This window comes from Corvus brachyrhynchos, unplaced genomic scaffold, assembly GCF_000691975.1.
Source record: "Corvus brachyrhynchos isolate BGI_N302 unplaced genomic scaffold, ASM69197v1 scaffold489, whole genome shotgun sequence".
Lineage (NCBI taxonomy): Eukaryota > Metazoa > Chordata > Aves > Passeriformes > Corvidae > Corvus > Corvus brachyrhynchos.
This window is the reverse complement of record NW_008239772.1, coordinates 91,744-107,597: the sequence shown is the minus strand read 5'-3', so window position 1 is coordinate 107,597 and position 15,854 is coordinate 91,744. Positions and strand designations below refer to the sequence as shown.

Below are 15,854 nucleotides of genomic sequence, written 5' to 3'. Positions count from 1 at the left end.
AGCTGGAGCTGGCAGCTGTAGGGCTGGCTCTGGATACCCACTCCCTGAAATGCTGTAACTTTGCCTATGCAATAAACAGCTTTCAAGAGAGACGCCTGAAGTCCAGACATCCTTCGTGAATCCTTCTCCTATAATGGGTTAAGTATAGAATCTAAACCCAAACTCATGACCCAGTTTACGGTCTGAGTGTCCACGAAGACACCTGAGAGATGCAGTGGAACTATTATCTTTCCATCCAAACGTGAAGCAAAGACCCAAACAAAGTGGGATGGGGTGGAAATATCCTTTTTCGGTGCCAAACAAGGAGAATGAACAGGAAGCTGTGGAAGAACTGAATTTCATGGCACATTGTATCTAAGTTTTTTATGCTTATCTGCAGAAACTCAGGTTATTCTGAACTTTAGCCACTACATGTGGACTGTAACAAACATCTAAGAAAATGGAAACAAACAAAATTGCAGGAAAACGCTTTCAGAGAAAGATTGATAGCAACATCAAGATTGGTTTTACTTAAATAGTCTTTTCACCAGAAGTTAAACTTCTGAGAAACATTGCAATGGTCCTGTGCAGTCCTTTTTCAGAAAGATAACATCAAAATGGTAGTGGATTCTATTGTTCAAAAATGAAAACCACAAGAGAACTCCTGACAGGGAAGAAGGGTAAGTTCTGCAGTCAGGAATACTTTGATACTTTGACAATTTTTACAGCTATATAAGCTTTTTTCTCTTCCATAGAGAAAAAAGTGCCTTTACAAATGGACACTTTTAAGACTAAGTAAAACAATTCTAGAGACATTATTAAATTCACAATCCTTCTGGGACAGGAATTGCTACTGATCCATAATAATGGAGAAATTTAGTAACTGAGCAAGAAAAATGACACACTGGGAGCCCTTCCACAAACTGCTCTCTAATATCGCCATGGAATGGTCTCACCCTTTAAGATCCCTTCTTATCCCAGGGAAAAAAATAAGTAAGCATCTACAGAGAAGTAAGAAATACAGTCAGAAAAATGCAACAAGAAAAATTCACTGTTAGGAGCTACAAACCTCCAATGTTGGACAGCCCAAAGGGCTTTCTGCAGGTACCAAAGGAGGCATTTTTTTTCTTTTTCACTGTGTTGACTTCCATAGGAATATAATTTGGAGACTTTTTATTTTTTACATTAATAGATTCACCATCTAGATCTAAACAAGGTTTAGGAGTCTCAGGAACATAAGTTTGTATTTTCTAAAATTAAAAAAGGTTTAAGTTAAAAGCATTCCAATGTCCCAATGTCTTTTGTTGAATGCAAATAAATTATCATGGCGCTTCAATTAGATTCTACACATATAAATACGACTGAATTCTAAAATGAATTAAAAAGTTAAAGTTACCTTGTGTTTCTTTTCACTTTCAGGATTCATATTTCGAGAGTGCTCTTTTACAAGATTCTCCTATAAAAGAGTTATGTGATAGGAAGTAAGCATTTTATTTCCATTCAGTTGTTAAAAATCTTCTTGGTGTAACTACAGAACACAGTCTACAATCATACTGTTACAAAGTTTACACAAATATATGACAGGTTTAGTACCACTGCAGCATTCAAAAGTCATTATTTTTCTATTCAGTTTCATTTCTTATACAATTTCTCCCAGAGCACAAGCCCAGACCACACCTCTCACCCACACCACTCAGTTAGTAAAAAACTCCACCTTTTCTTCAATTTCTGCTTTCAGTTGTTCCTTAAGGGATGACAGTTCACTTTTCAAACATGACAGTTCATTTTCCTAAAAACAATTAAATAAAGGATAGGGTTAACTATGCACAACCCAGAAAAAAGAAAACAGTCCAAAGTGAGACAGTAATTAACAGGTTGTCTTGGGGTGACTTTATGATGTGTATCCCATATCACTGCCCCATGCCCAGAAATTAATTTTGTGCCTTTCTATGCCTTTAAACTGAGCCTGAGAGGGGAGAGAGAAAAGTATACTTTTTCAAAGCAGTTTGCAGTTTGTTTTCATGTTCCAAGGACACAGAGGCAAAACCTGTCTGCTTCTGCAGCGGCGGGAGCGGGAGGAAGCAGCTTGCTTTCCAGCCAGCTTTCGGCTTTCTTTTTCTCCGGAGAGAGACAGACAGTTGAACTTTTGTTCTCCTGGGACTTCATTTTTTCCCCTTTTCTCTGCTGGACTGTTTCAACATCAGAATACATCGGGAGGACCTTCCACTGAGGCCTTGGCCCTGGAGGTGGGCCCACCACCTCATCCCAGCTCCAAGGAGGGGGAGAGAGATCTACAGAAGGACTCTGAAACTTTCCCAGGTTTTCTCTCTACAGTGAGAGGTTTTATTATTTAGCATTAGTATCCTTTTCCTGTGTATTTCTTAAATAAATAGTTTTATCTCTTTCACTTTCCTTCGAGGAAAATTGATTTTTTCCCGAACCTGGTGGGAGGAGGGGTGGTTGTGCCTTCTCTCAAAGGATATATTTCCAAATTTGCCCAAACTGGCACACAGGTATACTCATTAGAAACAAAACATAATTCTATTTGTTTTTCAACCCTATACCTGAAGCTTTGTTTTAGCTTGTTTAAAAAAGACTGAAGTACTATCAGAAACAGGTACTTGACCAGAAGTGTTCAACGTAAGACCTTAAAACACTTGGGAGAACAGGGGTGAGAGGGCAGAATCAAACTATTTAAAACAAAAGTTTCCTATTCAAACTGTGAAGTCAGAACATGACACACTATCTGGAAGAGTAGACACAAACACACTGCTACTCCAATTTATTTTTAGAAACATTTTGGAGTTTTTAGTGCCCAGAATAACATCTGTAAGAAAATAAAAGCAAACAGTGGGCTGATTTTTACTGTTCAGTCCCACTAAAGCAGACAGTTAACCCATCCCCAAGTATCAAATAGGAAGAAGTAAAATATGGCATTTATAATTACATTACACTTCAAGGACATCAGCCCCTCCATTGAATCATTTAATATTGGAAAGTACTCCTTACCAGTGCTCTTTCTGATGATAACTGCTTTTGCTGTTTAATTTTATATATTTTTAACTCTGCATCTCTTTCTTCAACCATTTTATCGTATTCAAGCTGTGTTAAAAAAACCAAACCAACAACAAACTCAAAACATGTGACTAAATGTTACAATTATAGATCTACCCCTTAAAACATCAGTCATTTTTTCAACCAGGCTCTTGAGGAGATTCAGAAGGCACCACGGACAAACACTGATGCTTCTGCAGAAAGTGTAAAACAGAAAATGCTCGATGCAGTGTTATTTTGTGGACTGCTTTATCTCCATGCAGCAATACGTGTTCAGCACATGAGAGCCAGCCGTGCTATTGTTATTAATGGTATCTGCTAAAGATACTGCAAAAGAGAGTAACAGAAATGTAAACTAAAATGTGTCAAGCTAAACTGCTGACAGTCACTAAGTAATCTCCTCAGAGAAAGAGGCCAAAAACTGATACTGAAAAATACTGCATTCAGATGGTAACAAAGGAAGTCTGAATTTAAAAAAAAAAAATTTCATCCTATAAATTTAGATAAATGGAATTTTTCTGCCCATATGCATGTTTTCAAAATCTGAAAATGAATTTGATTTTAGATGATGAAAAGTCAAGCATGTGTTCAGCTTCCTTTTCCCAGATTCAGGCCTTTTTCCATTTTTGAAAGATTCTTAACATGGTATCACACATTACAAATCACAGCAATCAGTAAAATCTCCTACCTTGTGTTTTTCCATAAGTGCCACCATTTCAGTTATCTTATGCTGACATCGGATATCAGTTTCTCTCTGTATCATTGTTGCTTCATCATAAAGCAACCGCATCTTTTCTACCTGTTAGTGATAAATTTCATTTCATTCAAAAACATAACAATTTATTTTTTTTAAATCTTGATGCCTTAAGAGGCCTCCTAGAAACAGAGACTAGACAGGAGTAGGGGAATAAAGGTAGGTATTTATTTGAAAGGCCTTCAAAGGTACCCCCTGGGGCCCAGAGGCCACTGCCAAGATGGACCCAAGATGGACGACAGGTCACGAGTTCTGCACACTTTTATAGGTTTGGTTCATTTGTGTAGCAGGGTTAATTCTCCAATTAAAGCTTCAGTTTTCCCCTCAGCTTATTCCCCCCCCCCCCTTAGCAGCTCTTTGGTTTATACTTTTGGGCCTAGGACACCCTAAGTGTCCTTGGAGAGCAGGCCCAGAGAGGCTTTGTTATGTCCACCTAGTACAAGAGCAGAAATTAACAGGCTACCAGGAACTTTCAGAGTGACACACTAAGCAGTACAGAATTTGAAAAATATAAAAGTTAAAACCTAAGGCATCATAGTTTCATTTCTTCTTCCCCCTACGGGTGCAAAGTATGTAGTCTCACTTAGTCTTCACTTGCTTTTAAGATCCTTTTCAAATCCGACATCTTTCATGCAGATAGTTAAAATGGGCAAATAAACAGAGAGTAAAGGTACATCCATAGCAGACAAGTGCACTTTGAGCCAAAAGGCCATTTCAAGCACTCTGTCCTAACATTTCTTAGCATTACCATCAAAAAACGTATGGGCAGAAAAATACTAATACGGGAGAAGTTATAATCTAATTTAGCTATGCTGACTTTATACCAGGAGTAGAATTTTCTTTGAATGATATCTCAAAAAAAAAAAAATTTAACTGGGTTCTTATTTTCAAAGACATATTCAAATACTTCAGCTTATGTACCTAATGTACTAAAGCTTTGCTCACAGGCATACACAAGAAGTTCCATTTCTGTTGATAAGATTGAAATGTTTGAAGATTGAAAGGACTCTGGCCAATAAAGCTCCATAAAAACATTTTAAATATTAAAAAATTTAAAATTGCAGTAAAAATTAACACCTCTCACCTCTTCATGAAGTTTATTTTCATTCACTTTTTTTGTTTCTATTTCTTTTTGATAGATGTCAACTGCTTCCTTATGTTGCTTGTTCATATTTTCCATCTCTAACTGCAATTTATTCACCTTTTGAGAATGTAGAATTGCTGCTGTTATTTGTTTAGGAATTAATACGCTAATGATTTTTTTACCTCTTATTTTTGAGCGGAAACACCCGGTTACTTTTCAGGTATATTATATTAAAGTGTTTCCTATTTAGAGTTCAGCTTTTTTGAATAAAGATTTGAACTTTGGCCCGAAGTGAGTTAGAAAATACTCAAAGAAACAATGGCAACAGGACAATGTGGAAGACAGCCCCAAGTAGCCACCCTAAATGCTGTGAATTCCTCGGAAAACACAAATACAGATGTAGATTTTATTCCCTCTCTTGTAAATCTATGTAAGATTTTCACAGGTTTTATGGTACATTTTCCTCTCAGCTGTGCATTTTGATTACAGTTTTTCCTTTTAAGTTTCTCACATGAATATCCTCAAAACAGTCCACTTCTTTCTCCAAGTGCAGTACCCAAAGCTGGACACAATATTCCCATCAGAGGGATTACCACTGCAAAGCACATTTAAAGAACAGCCTAAAGTGAATAATAGATGTATGTCTTTTAAATACTCTTCTGTTACAATGGGGTTACTGAACCCTGTTGAGTCCACAATCAACGAAAGAAAAGAAAGAAAGGAACTGATTAGAAACTTAATTCCTTGGGATGTGAAGTCCATCTCTTTTAAATATCCAATAGTCAGTGCCCAATGATTAAAAATGGAAGCATCTTCTAAAAATTATGGGCTCATTCCTGCAAACCCTGTATCCCAGATCCATAAACATGTTCAGAACGTATTTAACAAGTATTATCATTAGTTACACTGGGACTTAAAAACACTCACCTCATCTTCTACGTGGTGTTATTTAAACCTACCTTCCCTTCATAAATACTGTTTTTCTTGCTTTCTACAGTAATTTTCTTTTTCAGCACCTTATTCTGTTGAAATAAAACAAAACAAACACTGTACTTTAATAAGTTAATAGAATTATGTACAGGTTTAACTGCATCAAGAATGTCAGAATCTTCAAAATTTCAGCTTTCATCAAGCAAATAACTGTTTTGCAGTTCAGGTTCCAGAACAATTTTCCAAACAAAAGAATGCTCAACTAATTACTGTGATAGTACTGTTCCTTCATGAGCTTATGAAAGGCTCCTCCTGGGCATCAACAGAGAATAACAAATGAGGTGCAGAATGGGAATTAAAACTAAAGTGCTGCTGACAGAAGGTGTGAAGATGTCATGACAAAAAATACAAGTTACATATTTTTACAGTGAAGTTACTACAATTTGTGCTAGTGCAGAATTCTTTTCTACTAGAGGTAATTGAGACAGGTCCTTATTACAAGTACATAAATAATACTACGTACTAAATGAAAAAAGTAGAAGTTTATTAAAGCTATTGTTTTTGTAATTGCTTTTTTCAAATTAGGGATAATTTAACAAATCAAGTCATTCCAAAGATGACTTCTTAATTTATTCAGAGTTAGGATAAGAAAGGAAACTTTTAAAATTACAAAGGTGTGTCTAAAGATACCACAGCAGACAAAAAATGTTGAAAAGTAAACCCCAAAATACCATGTGTTTACGTATTTGTGACTTAAAATCTCTACACACCTCCTGCTGCAACTCTTCAATGCATTTGGTTTTATTTTCCACCTGTTTCTTTAAATTATTCATCTGAAAGAGATATTTCGAACATTAATTAGTAAGTCCTAAAAATTACTCCCTGTGTTAGCAATTCCTGTCAACATTCTCAAACATGCATTTGCACCAGTCTGGTTTATTCCAGTGGGACTAAACACAAGCTGACATGTTACAATGACTGGAGTTTTAGCCATAAAGTACTACAAGACGTTAATTAATAGCAGTGAACCAGTTCCTTAGTGGTTGTGGAGTTAAGAAAGAAGAAGAAAAAAAACCCAGTATCTTCACAATTAAAAATTAACTTGTATGAAGTTCCCTACAATCCATGAAAAAACGAGTTTTCCCAATTATTTTCTAGAATCTTCAGCTACTTTTCCTTTCTTGAAATTTTGTTTTCAGTACTTTTAAACTGGAATGACAATTGTAAATCTTTGACCTTTACAATGAAATTTTGAAATCCATTCTAGTGCTAAAAAATCCAGGTTGCTTTGAAACTACAGAAAGAAAGTAAAAATATTTGAATCTATTTAAGCTAAAACTCACATTACATATAAAAAGCTAATCCAGAGCCCATCCATCAGTCAGTGGGTGTATGAAAGAAAAGCATGTTCTCTGCCTGAAATCTAACAAATCTTTAATATTAGACTTCCAAGCAAAGACTAAACATCCCAGTGATTGTCCTTGTCTTTTAAAATAATAGGGCTCACCATGTGGGCACACAATGACACAACTGGCAGCAGCTGTGAAAGAAGAAAGCCTCTGGCAGAAATCACATCCCCCAGGCAGAGCTTTGCAGAAAAAATCCCAACAAACATTTTACATTTAGATTCTGTCCTACAGGTTATGGTTATATATGTTCATGACAAATGACGTGACGTACATTTTCTTCTCTTTCATCCAGTTTACTTTTAATCTCTTCACCTGTCTTTGCCATTTTCTCCTTCAAAGACTCCAGTTCATTTCTAAGGGGCAAATTAACAAGCATTAATAAATATTTACTTATTACCTTTAACTTCTTTTCAGTACTGCTAATAAACCCGTATTTTATTTTCTAAAAAGAGCTGCTAATGTTGATAGGAACTTCATGAGCTACTCAATGAAAATGTTCTTAAAATGAAGCAGCATGCATACTGTCAATATGTGAACTGTCTATACTTTAAGTAGGAAAAGGTGTTCCACCTAACCTAAGGAAAATACATCCTAACCTGGAATATCATAATGCAGCTATGAAACATGGGAGGCTGCCTGTCTATTGAACTGATGGTACAGAGACTTCTGCAGAGAGTAACACTTGCCAGTTTTGCCTTTTCACATTTAATCCATAATCTTGAATTGCTAGTTTCATTTCCTTCACACCTAAGATGTCTAATGCAAAATAGGACAGCTCTTTCTATGTAATATAAAATGATGGCAAAAATTGTTCCTGTAGCAATAGGTATTTCTAATCTGAGAAAATTTCTACTTGGCCAACAGCAATACTGAGTAGTTTCTGTTTAGCTATATAATCTAGAAAAACATTTATCAAAAAAATCACATGAAGCAGCATATGAACACAACTATGTGAGTTTACTTCCTTTAACAACATCGGATATTAATATTTGTTTTTACTTGCCTTAGCTGGCCATTTGCCTCTTCTAGGTGTTCAACTAACTGCTTTGTATTTTCTTCTTTTTTCTTACTATCCTAAATAAAGACCCATGTCAGCAAAGAAATAATATTAAAAGTGACTTCTTAAAAAAATTCAAAGCCATTCAAAGCACACTGGTCTGCCTTATTCACAAGTGTAAATACACTTCCTTTCCAAATCAAACACAAAACATAGTTCAAATACTCTACAGAACCATGTCATGCTGCAGTTTACCATCTGATTTGTAGTTCAAATTGAGTATTGTCCTTTAAAAAAAGCTGGAAGTTTACAACTTGCCTCTTGTCTTTCTTGCAGTTTCTTGAGTTCTGCAGCTACACCATTCTTCTCTTGTGTTATTTGTTCTTTCTCTAGTGAGAGCTTATTGAGATACACTGTTAGTTGTTCATTCTTTAACCTAATTTAAAATAAATGGCCAAAAGGAATAAGAACATGCATTTTGAAATCTCCTTTTAAGTTAAATCTACATATTATCAAGCGTTACTCCATGCTGAAAAAAGTCCAGGCCTTTATCTACAAATATAAGCTTTGCAACAAAATCACAGTCATACAAAAAGGTGACAGAAGAAGGAAAGATAACCAGAGTCAACTTTTATATAAATATAATGGTTACTGAAGATTATGTAGTTCAAAGCAGGATTAACAATTAATTCAGAAACTTTCTCTTCTTGTTAAGTAGGTCACAGAGATATGGAACAACTGCATGTTCCATAGAATACATACAAATAGAGAAAGTGCAATTGCAAATGTAAATATATAACTAATGTCATACTATGCAGTTCAAAATTTTCATTAGAAAACAATCGTAGTTCATTTCACTGTGTATTAAAGTAACTTCTATATAGCACCAAAAATATTAAATACTATATTTTCAAAATGGTCATACGCTTCTTGTTCAAGATCTGTTTTCAGAGTCAAAAGCTGCTTTAAATAATCTTGTTCCTTTTCAGCTGTACTAGTCAGTTGTACTTTCAAATCATGGATTTCTTTCTGCAAAAGGAAAAGGAAGAGTTTTGAGTATATGTGTGTAAACTACAACTCCTGAAAGTTATCAGACATTAACTGACAGCACAAGGCTTTCAGAAGAACCAAACACTAAACATCCATGTCATGGATTATCCAGACTGTATCTTTACAGATCTCTGGTGGGATATGGAAGTGGTGTGGGAGACAGTGAACTCTGGTACCAGTGCTGTACATGTCCCCTGTTGTGAGTCTAATTAACTAATCTGCAAAATTACTAAATTAGATTCCTTGGACATAATTTTAAATAAAGACATTTGCTTCAGACTTCATACGCTTTTGCATTCATCTAAATTAAAAAGATTAAATAAACATCCAGTACTATATGTCAGAATAGAAAGGCAATCAACAGGGCTGTGTCCTCATCCTTAGTACAGCTACTGTAGGAATGCAAGGGGCAGCAGTTAGGCTCCTCTGTACAGGAGGATAGAGGATCTGCTGTCACTGTTACGAGCAGAGCAGTTCAGGTGAGACACTGCTCTGTGCTATTGCTTATGTACTTGTATACAAGTTATGACGTGTAACTTCACTATTTATAAAAACATGTTACTATTGCCCTTTTTCAGACCTCTCTGATTTGGAGTGCATTTTCATTTCTCTCTCCAAATTTTTCTGTCTACAAATTTTCTACAGTAGCCTCAAGATCCTTCTTCAGTAGAAGCCCAAATTTTCCCATTTTAGGAAATTAGTGAAACTCAGTTGCACACTGAATGCACAGATTATAATGAACAAGCAGACATGGAAAAATGCACACCTGGTTTCACACTATCTTAACTTTAGTTGATACAGTTTCTTGTTAGACTTGTAAATATAAAATCATAATGAAAATAAACGTCTATTAAGAGTATACTTCATACAGCTTAGACTTCTATGACAGAAAATGGACCTGTGTCACAGTACAGTAGGGTTCACAGAGGCCAGAGCTAATTACCTTCCTATAAGTAAGAAAAAAATGGGAAAACTTTATATCCAGAGGGAGTGGCACTTGAATATGCATGAATGAAGAAGGAAATAACTAAAAATCTTGACAAGGAAAACCAAAACACAGGAGACAAGAAAAACCAAAAACATAGGAGACAAGAAAGACCAAAACACATCAGACAAGAAAAACAGTGGCAATAAACAAGTTCTTCAAAGAAAACACTGAAATTGTGTGTGAGGAAGTTTAGCAGAAATGTTAAGGTAGACTAGACTGTGTTTATTTATGGCATTTAAGATACTTACAAAGCAAGAGGAATTTCATACGAAGAGAAAATGCTATAAGACTAATAAAATGAACATTTACCAGAGTTTCTGACAGCTCTTCAAGTTGCACTTCTCTGTCACATTTTAGTTTAGTCATCTCTTCTACAGCACATGTAATGTAAAATTAATGGAACGGAAATAATTTTTCATATTTAGCAGGCAGTATAAAATATTTATCCTTTTGTAATACCCAGTTCTCAAAATTTCTTGGATCAAGTTCAGAAACTGTGAAGCTAATTTATGACTTAATTTAAATGTAGACTTGAAATAGGATTAAGAAAGACATTAGCAAATCTATATCTGAAGAGAAACTTATCTGAAATTTATCTTAAATAAAATTCAGAGCCTATTATATGCTCCACAATTACAGCTTCAAATAAACCATGGACTGTAAGACCAGAGTATTCTCCAAGTATTGATGCATCTGCATTGCTCCAGAAAAAAAAAAAACCTGAACTGCTGAAGGTACTCACATGGATATGCTGCAAAAGGAAACCAGTTATTACTAACTTCCAAATGTTTTCTATGTGCACATTCACAACACTGGTTTTTGCAAGTACTCAACACCAAGGTCGTGTTTGGTGTTCAATTCTCACAGGTCTCATCTTGCCTTGTTCTAGACAAGCATTAGCAGTTCACTTCTGAACACTTCTCTATAGATGCCCTCAATGTATACAGAGACATCCAATTACATTTCTCATCTGTCAGATGAGATCTAGGGTCATGTGCTGCACAGCAAGAAAACAGTCCTGAAGGCAAATCTCTTACTCTGGGGACTAAGGAGCACATCCCTAGAAACCACAGGATATCAAAGCAGTATTTAAAGAAAATCCCTGCTAATGTCCTTCCACATCCAGCATGGGGAGGGTCTACAGAAACCTTAATGGGAGGGTTTGATCTCTGCTACAAGCTACAGAAATCACTCCTGGCACCTGCAGTGCTACTGGTTTTAGCTGGAAACCAAAATTACTTCCATGAGAATTCATGCATGGATGGACATACCATTGGAGCTCTGCATAGCACTGCCCTTTGGCTGCTGACAGTATCAATGACCACCAAAGAAAAGGGAGTCAGATGAGTAAAAATAAATTTAAGCATTCCAGACAGGTACAGGTACTGTAAGATCATTTCTCCAAGCAATAGAGACAGTCCATTTCCAGAAAACAGCAGAAAACATTTTTATTACTGCCTAGCTCATTTTCTGCCTTTCTACAAGCCTTACCCAGTTCAGCAGACTTATTTTGGAGCTCCAAGGTAAGCAGCTTTGACTCATCTTCATGTTTCTCTAATCTAAGAAAATGGTAATTTAAAAAACCCTGAATGTATAGTACAAAGCATTGCATTTGAAACTTAAAGGACAATAAGATAAATTCTTACCACTATTGAAAAACAATTACCTTTCAACAGGCAGATGATATAGCTGCCCTCAACACACATCAAATTTCACTTTTACAGCTTCAGAACAGCAGACATAAAAGTAAGCAAATATGTACTTACAGAAATTTGTATTTCTTAAAGACAGAATTATGAAAGTTGGAGGGGGCAAAAATTTACTTTTTTTATAGACAATTATCGACCAGCACAAATTAAAAAAAAATACATTAAATTCTCTGCATTTAGACCACTGTGTCAAAAAACCTCCAAATTTCAGCTACATTTCCAATTGTTCTTGATTTTGTCATAAACTACAACCTGTAAGATGACTCTTTTAATTTAAACTCTTTAATTTACCTATTTTGCTCTTTTTGCAGCAAGCTTTTCAAATTGGCAATAGAAATCTCAAACTCCTCTGTCAGGGCTGCAAGCAAAGCCTTAGTTTTTTTACATTCTTCTTCCTGTGCTTCCTTTTCTCCAGTGACCTGAATTAATGTTTTCACTGTAGTCTGGAATTCGGTTTCTAAGCTCTTTTGAGTAACCTTCAAAAAATACAAATACAAAAAATTTCTAAACATGTTTTGCAACAAACAGCCACAGTTGTTTCACATCTAAAGTATCCATAATTATTTATGCAAATACTTATCTAGTCTACTTATACTGTAAAACTATAAGCAAGGTGTACCTCTGCCTTTTGCAATGAAATTTTAGCCTCTTCCAGCTCTGCCCTCAAATGTTCTTGACTGACCTGAGATTCCTTTAACATTTTTTCTTCATGTACTAAGCAAAAAAGATGTACGTTAATATTTTAAAAAAACAGGATATTTACTAAAAAATGCTGCTAAAAATGCAAAATGACATACATTTATTTAACATAGACCAAAGGTACTGATATCATATACTATAAATACTTTGAATATAGATGGCTTAAAAATATTGAAAATCAAGTTCTGAAAAGTAAGTTTCCTCAGTGGCACCTGCCTGACTGTAAATTTGCAAAACTCAAACAATGTATTTTCCCCTTGCAATCTTCAAAAGCTCTCACTGCTTCACTCACCCTAAAAACTACCCTGCCAGTCCTGATCCCACATAAGCAGCTTCTGTTCCAAACAAAAATAAGGCCTTCAAGGCCCCAAAATTCTGCTGCTGACCAGTAACAGAATAAAATTATCATGATCCTGTTTCCTATGCTTCTGTAAACAATTACATTTAAACATAGCAGACAGAACTCTTACATTTTGCTTCTATTAAGTCAGCAATCTTATTTTGTGATTCCTGCAGCTGAGCCTTGATGTCTTTTATTACACCATCTTTTTCATCTCTCTGCATGGTAAGAGCTGAAATCTAGCAAAATTAAAGAAATATCATATTGAAGTCTGGAAAAGGGACAGATACTCATTTTCATTTGTATCCCAGGTATGATAAGCAGACATACTGCTGTCAGGAAGTTAGATAAAGCTGTTGATCTTAGCCAAATATTGATCAACTCATGTTACTCTAAATAATAAAGTTCTCCAGTTCAAAATCAAACCATGAATTCCAGTAGACTAAAGGTACTGAAACATCACTAAACTTAGCAGAATATGACTTAAATGCAGCTTCAGCTGTTATTTTTGTCTTTTTTACTAATGCCCAGAAACACTCTTTGGTTCTTGCATTGCCCCTTAGTCACAAATAAAGCTGTACATATTAGATGGTAAAACTGAGCAAACCTGCTTTTCCTTCTGACTGACTTCCAGTTTGCATTCCTTTTCAAACTTGTCCACTTTTTCTGCTTCTTCTTTTACTTTCAAGATACAGTAATATCCATAGTTAACATTCTAGCTGAAATATACTCTAAGTTCAATACAACTTCCAGTTTACAATTGCTTGTAATTGTACAGCTGTACAATTTGTTTCCTAAGAGTAACTGTTGAGGCAATGTTTGATTTTATAATCAAAATATCTTTGATTTCCACAGAATTAGTTCATTACTCCATGTTTGTTATAAGAAACTAACAGAAAAGAACACGTGAAAATGAAACAGGAACATAGTAGCCTATACATACAGAGTGAGAGCATTTAGTTAAAGTTTCCGTAGCTATACACTAGTGCATTATCATTTAAATAAACTAACTACATCAAATAAGTATTGCTCTCTAGACTGTACTTCACAGTCAAAACTTGGACTTTGAGTGCCTATTTGAAAAATAAAGTTCCAAATTTGGCCCAGTGGAACAACAATAGAAGGAGCCAGGCAGTGAATACAGGCAGCATGAATAAAAGAGGGTCCCAGTGTTTCAGTGTGACCTGCCCACCATTTGAGCACTTCACATCTGTCTGTCCTGACACTGCATGTGTATTAAAAGCTATGAAGTACAGAATTGTTAAGCCAGCACCATAAACACAATAAACAGAATTCTCACATTTGAAATTCATTTCCAATCTGTCATTGTCTGCTTGCACACGAAGCTCTTCAAATGCCACTGTCAGTCTCTAAAAACAAAATATAATATTTGAAGTTCAATATTGGAAACCCTGGAAGTTCTCCAGAGGCTGCTGCCAACCTCAGCCACTCTGAGAAATCACCAGGTAGGTGAAACGGAGTCCAAAAAGAAGACAGAAGTTCTGGCAGTCACCCAGCACTAAGCACATATCACACAGATCACATGGATCTACATCCCACACACTGCTGCACTTTCTCCAGTGAATGTGCTTGATATAATACAAAAGTAATTCTTGAAAGGGACTGAAAACCTGACTTCCTGCATCACACATGACATGATACACACATGAGGATACAAATAGTATCCCAACATAAACGTGTAACTCAGCTCAGCATACCCACATAAATCACATTCCTTTTATCAAGCTTACTTGATACTTACTTCCATGTTGCTATGAAGCTCATCATACAATTGTCTTGTTTCTTCTTTTTCCTGCTCATCTATCAAAGCAAGAATGTACAAGAAAGTTTTTCTTTTGAAAAAGAACGCCAGCTGTCCAAGTCATTATCCTTAATCAGCATAATGAATTTAAAAAGGAATTACCAACTCTTTACTTATTAAAAGAAGTCATTATGAAACAGGGTGCCAAAAGTTATATAATCTAGGGAAAATGTATTGAAACATTAAGCAAGCTCAGCTTTTAAATTTCCTTCCCAATGTATTTTTTTCTGTGAAAAGTGTAATTTTCGATCAATTTATGTAACTATATTAATTCTTATAGTATTAATGTTGTTGAATAATAATGTATCAAAACTGTTAGTATTTTATAAACTGTAATGTAGGGTTTACCACTGAATTTCTTCCTATCAGCAGAGATACCTATGGCCACAGAACTGCCATTATAAAATTGCAACAACTCCATGCCTGTAGTTTTCCTTCTTTCCTTTCACTTTTGTAATTGATACTATTTTTCCATAAGAAAACAATTGTAGAAGAGAACATAAGAAACACAGCTATCAAAAAAGAACAGTACATCTATATACAGGTGTTTCTAGAATTAAGGCTAAAAAGAAATAGGCACTTCTTAAATATCCAGGATCAAATTAATAAAATTTTAAAGATTATAATAACAATTCTAAATTGCATATAAAGTAAAACTCCCAATCATGAACATGTTTTAAAACCTCAGGAATTTAAACTTCATTAAGTTATCCAGCTGTCTTGGCTTGCTCAGTTTCATGAGAAGCATTCTAGTTACTCATTGTGCCTTGGGTTTGAGACCTTTTTTCCCCACAAATGTGTAACTGCTCCAAACAGGAGGAAATGCCAGCTCTGGAAATTTGTTAAAGAGTGCTGGGAATTTAGAGTACATTCTACAGCCTAAAAACAGGCATGAAGTGCCACTTCGTATGTCTTAATATATTCACAGTATCTGGATGGGACTGAGAACCTTCAATGGGCCAACCAGACCTGAGGAGACCTGCACTGCTATGGAGGGGCTGCCAGTGGCTAAACAAGGGGGTTTGGACTGCCTCCAACC

General features: G+C 35.5%; 1 protein-coding gene across 1 annotated transcript in view; it reads right to left on the bottom strand.

The window, feature by feature from the left end:
* LOC103621496 (synaptonemal complex protein 1) overlaps positions 1-15,854 on the bottom strand; it is a 21,958-nt gene that overhangs the window by 1,990 nt on the left and 4,114 nt on the right. The window contains 21 exon segments of the mRNA XM_017742930.1: positions 1,049-1,093; positions 1,095-1,229; positions 1,376-1,435; positions 1,694-1,768; positions 2,989-3,081; positions 3,722-3,832; positions 4,872-4,988; positions 5,831-5,893; positions 6,572-6,634; positions 7,482-7,563; positions 8,214-8,284; positions 8,526-8,643; positions 9,133-9,236; positions 10,555-10,616; positions 11,737-11,804; positions 12,246-12,430; positions 12,574-12,668; positions 13,124-13,232; positions 13,601-13,674; positions 14,294-14,363; positions 14,756-14,814. Of these exon segments, the coding sequence (XP_017598419.1) occupies positions 1,049-1,093; positions 1,095-1,229; positions 1,376-1,435; positions 1,694-1,768; positions 2,989-3,081; positions 3,722-3,832; positions 4,872-4,988; positions 5,831-5,893; positions 6,572-6,634; positions 7,482-7,563; positions 8,214-8,284; positions 8,526-8,643; positions 9,133-9,236; positions 10,555-10,616; positions 11,737-11,804; positions 12,246-12,430; positions 12,574-12,668; positions 13,124-13,232; positions 13,601-13,674; positions 14,294-14,363; positions 14,756-14,814 (1,859 nt within the window).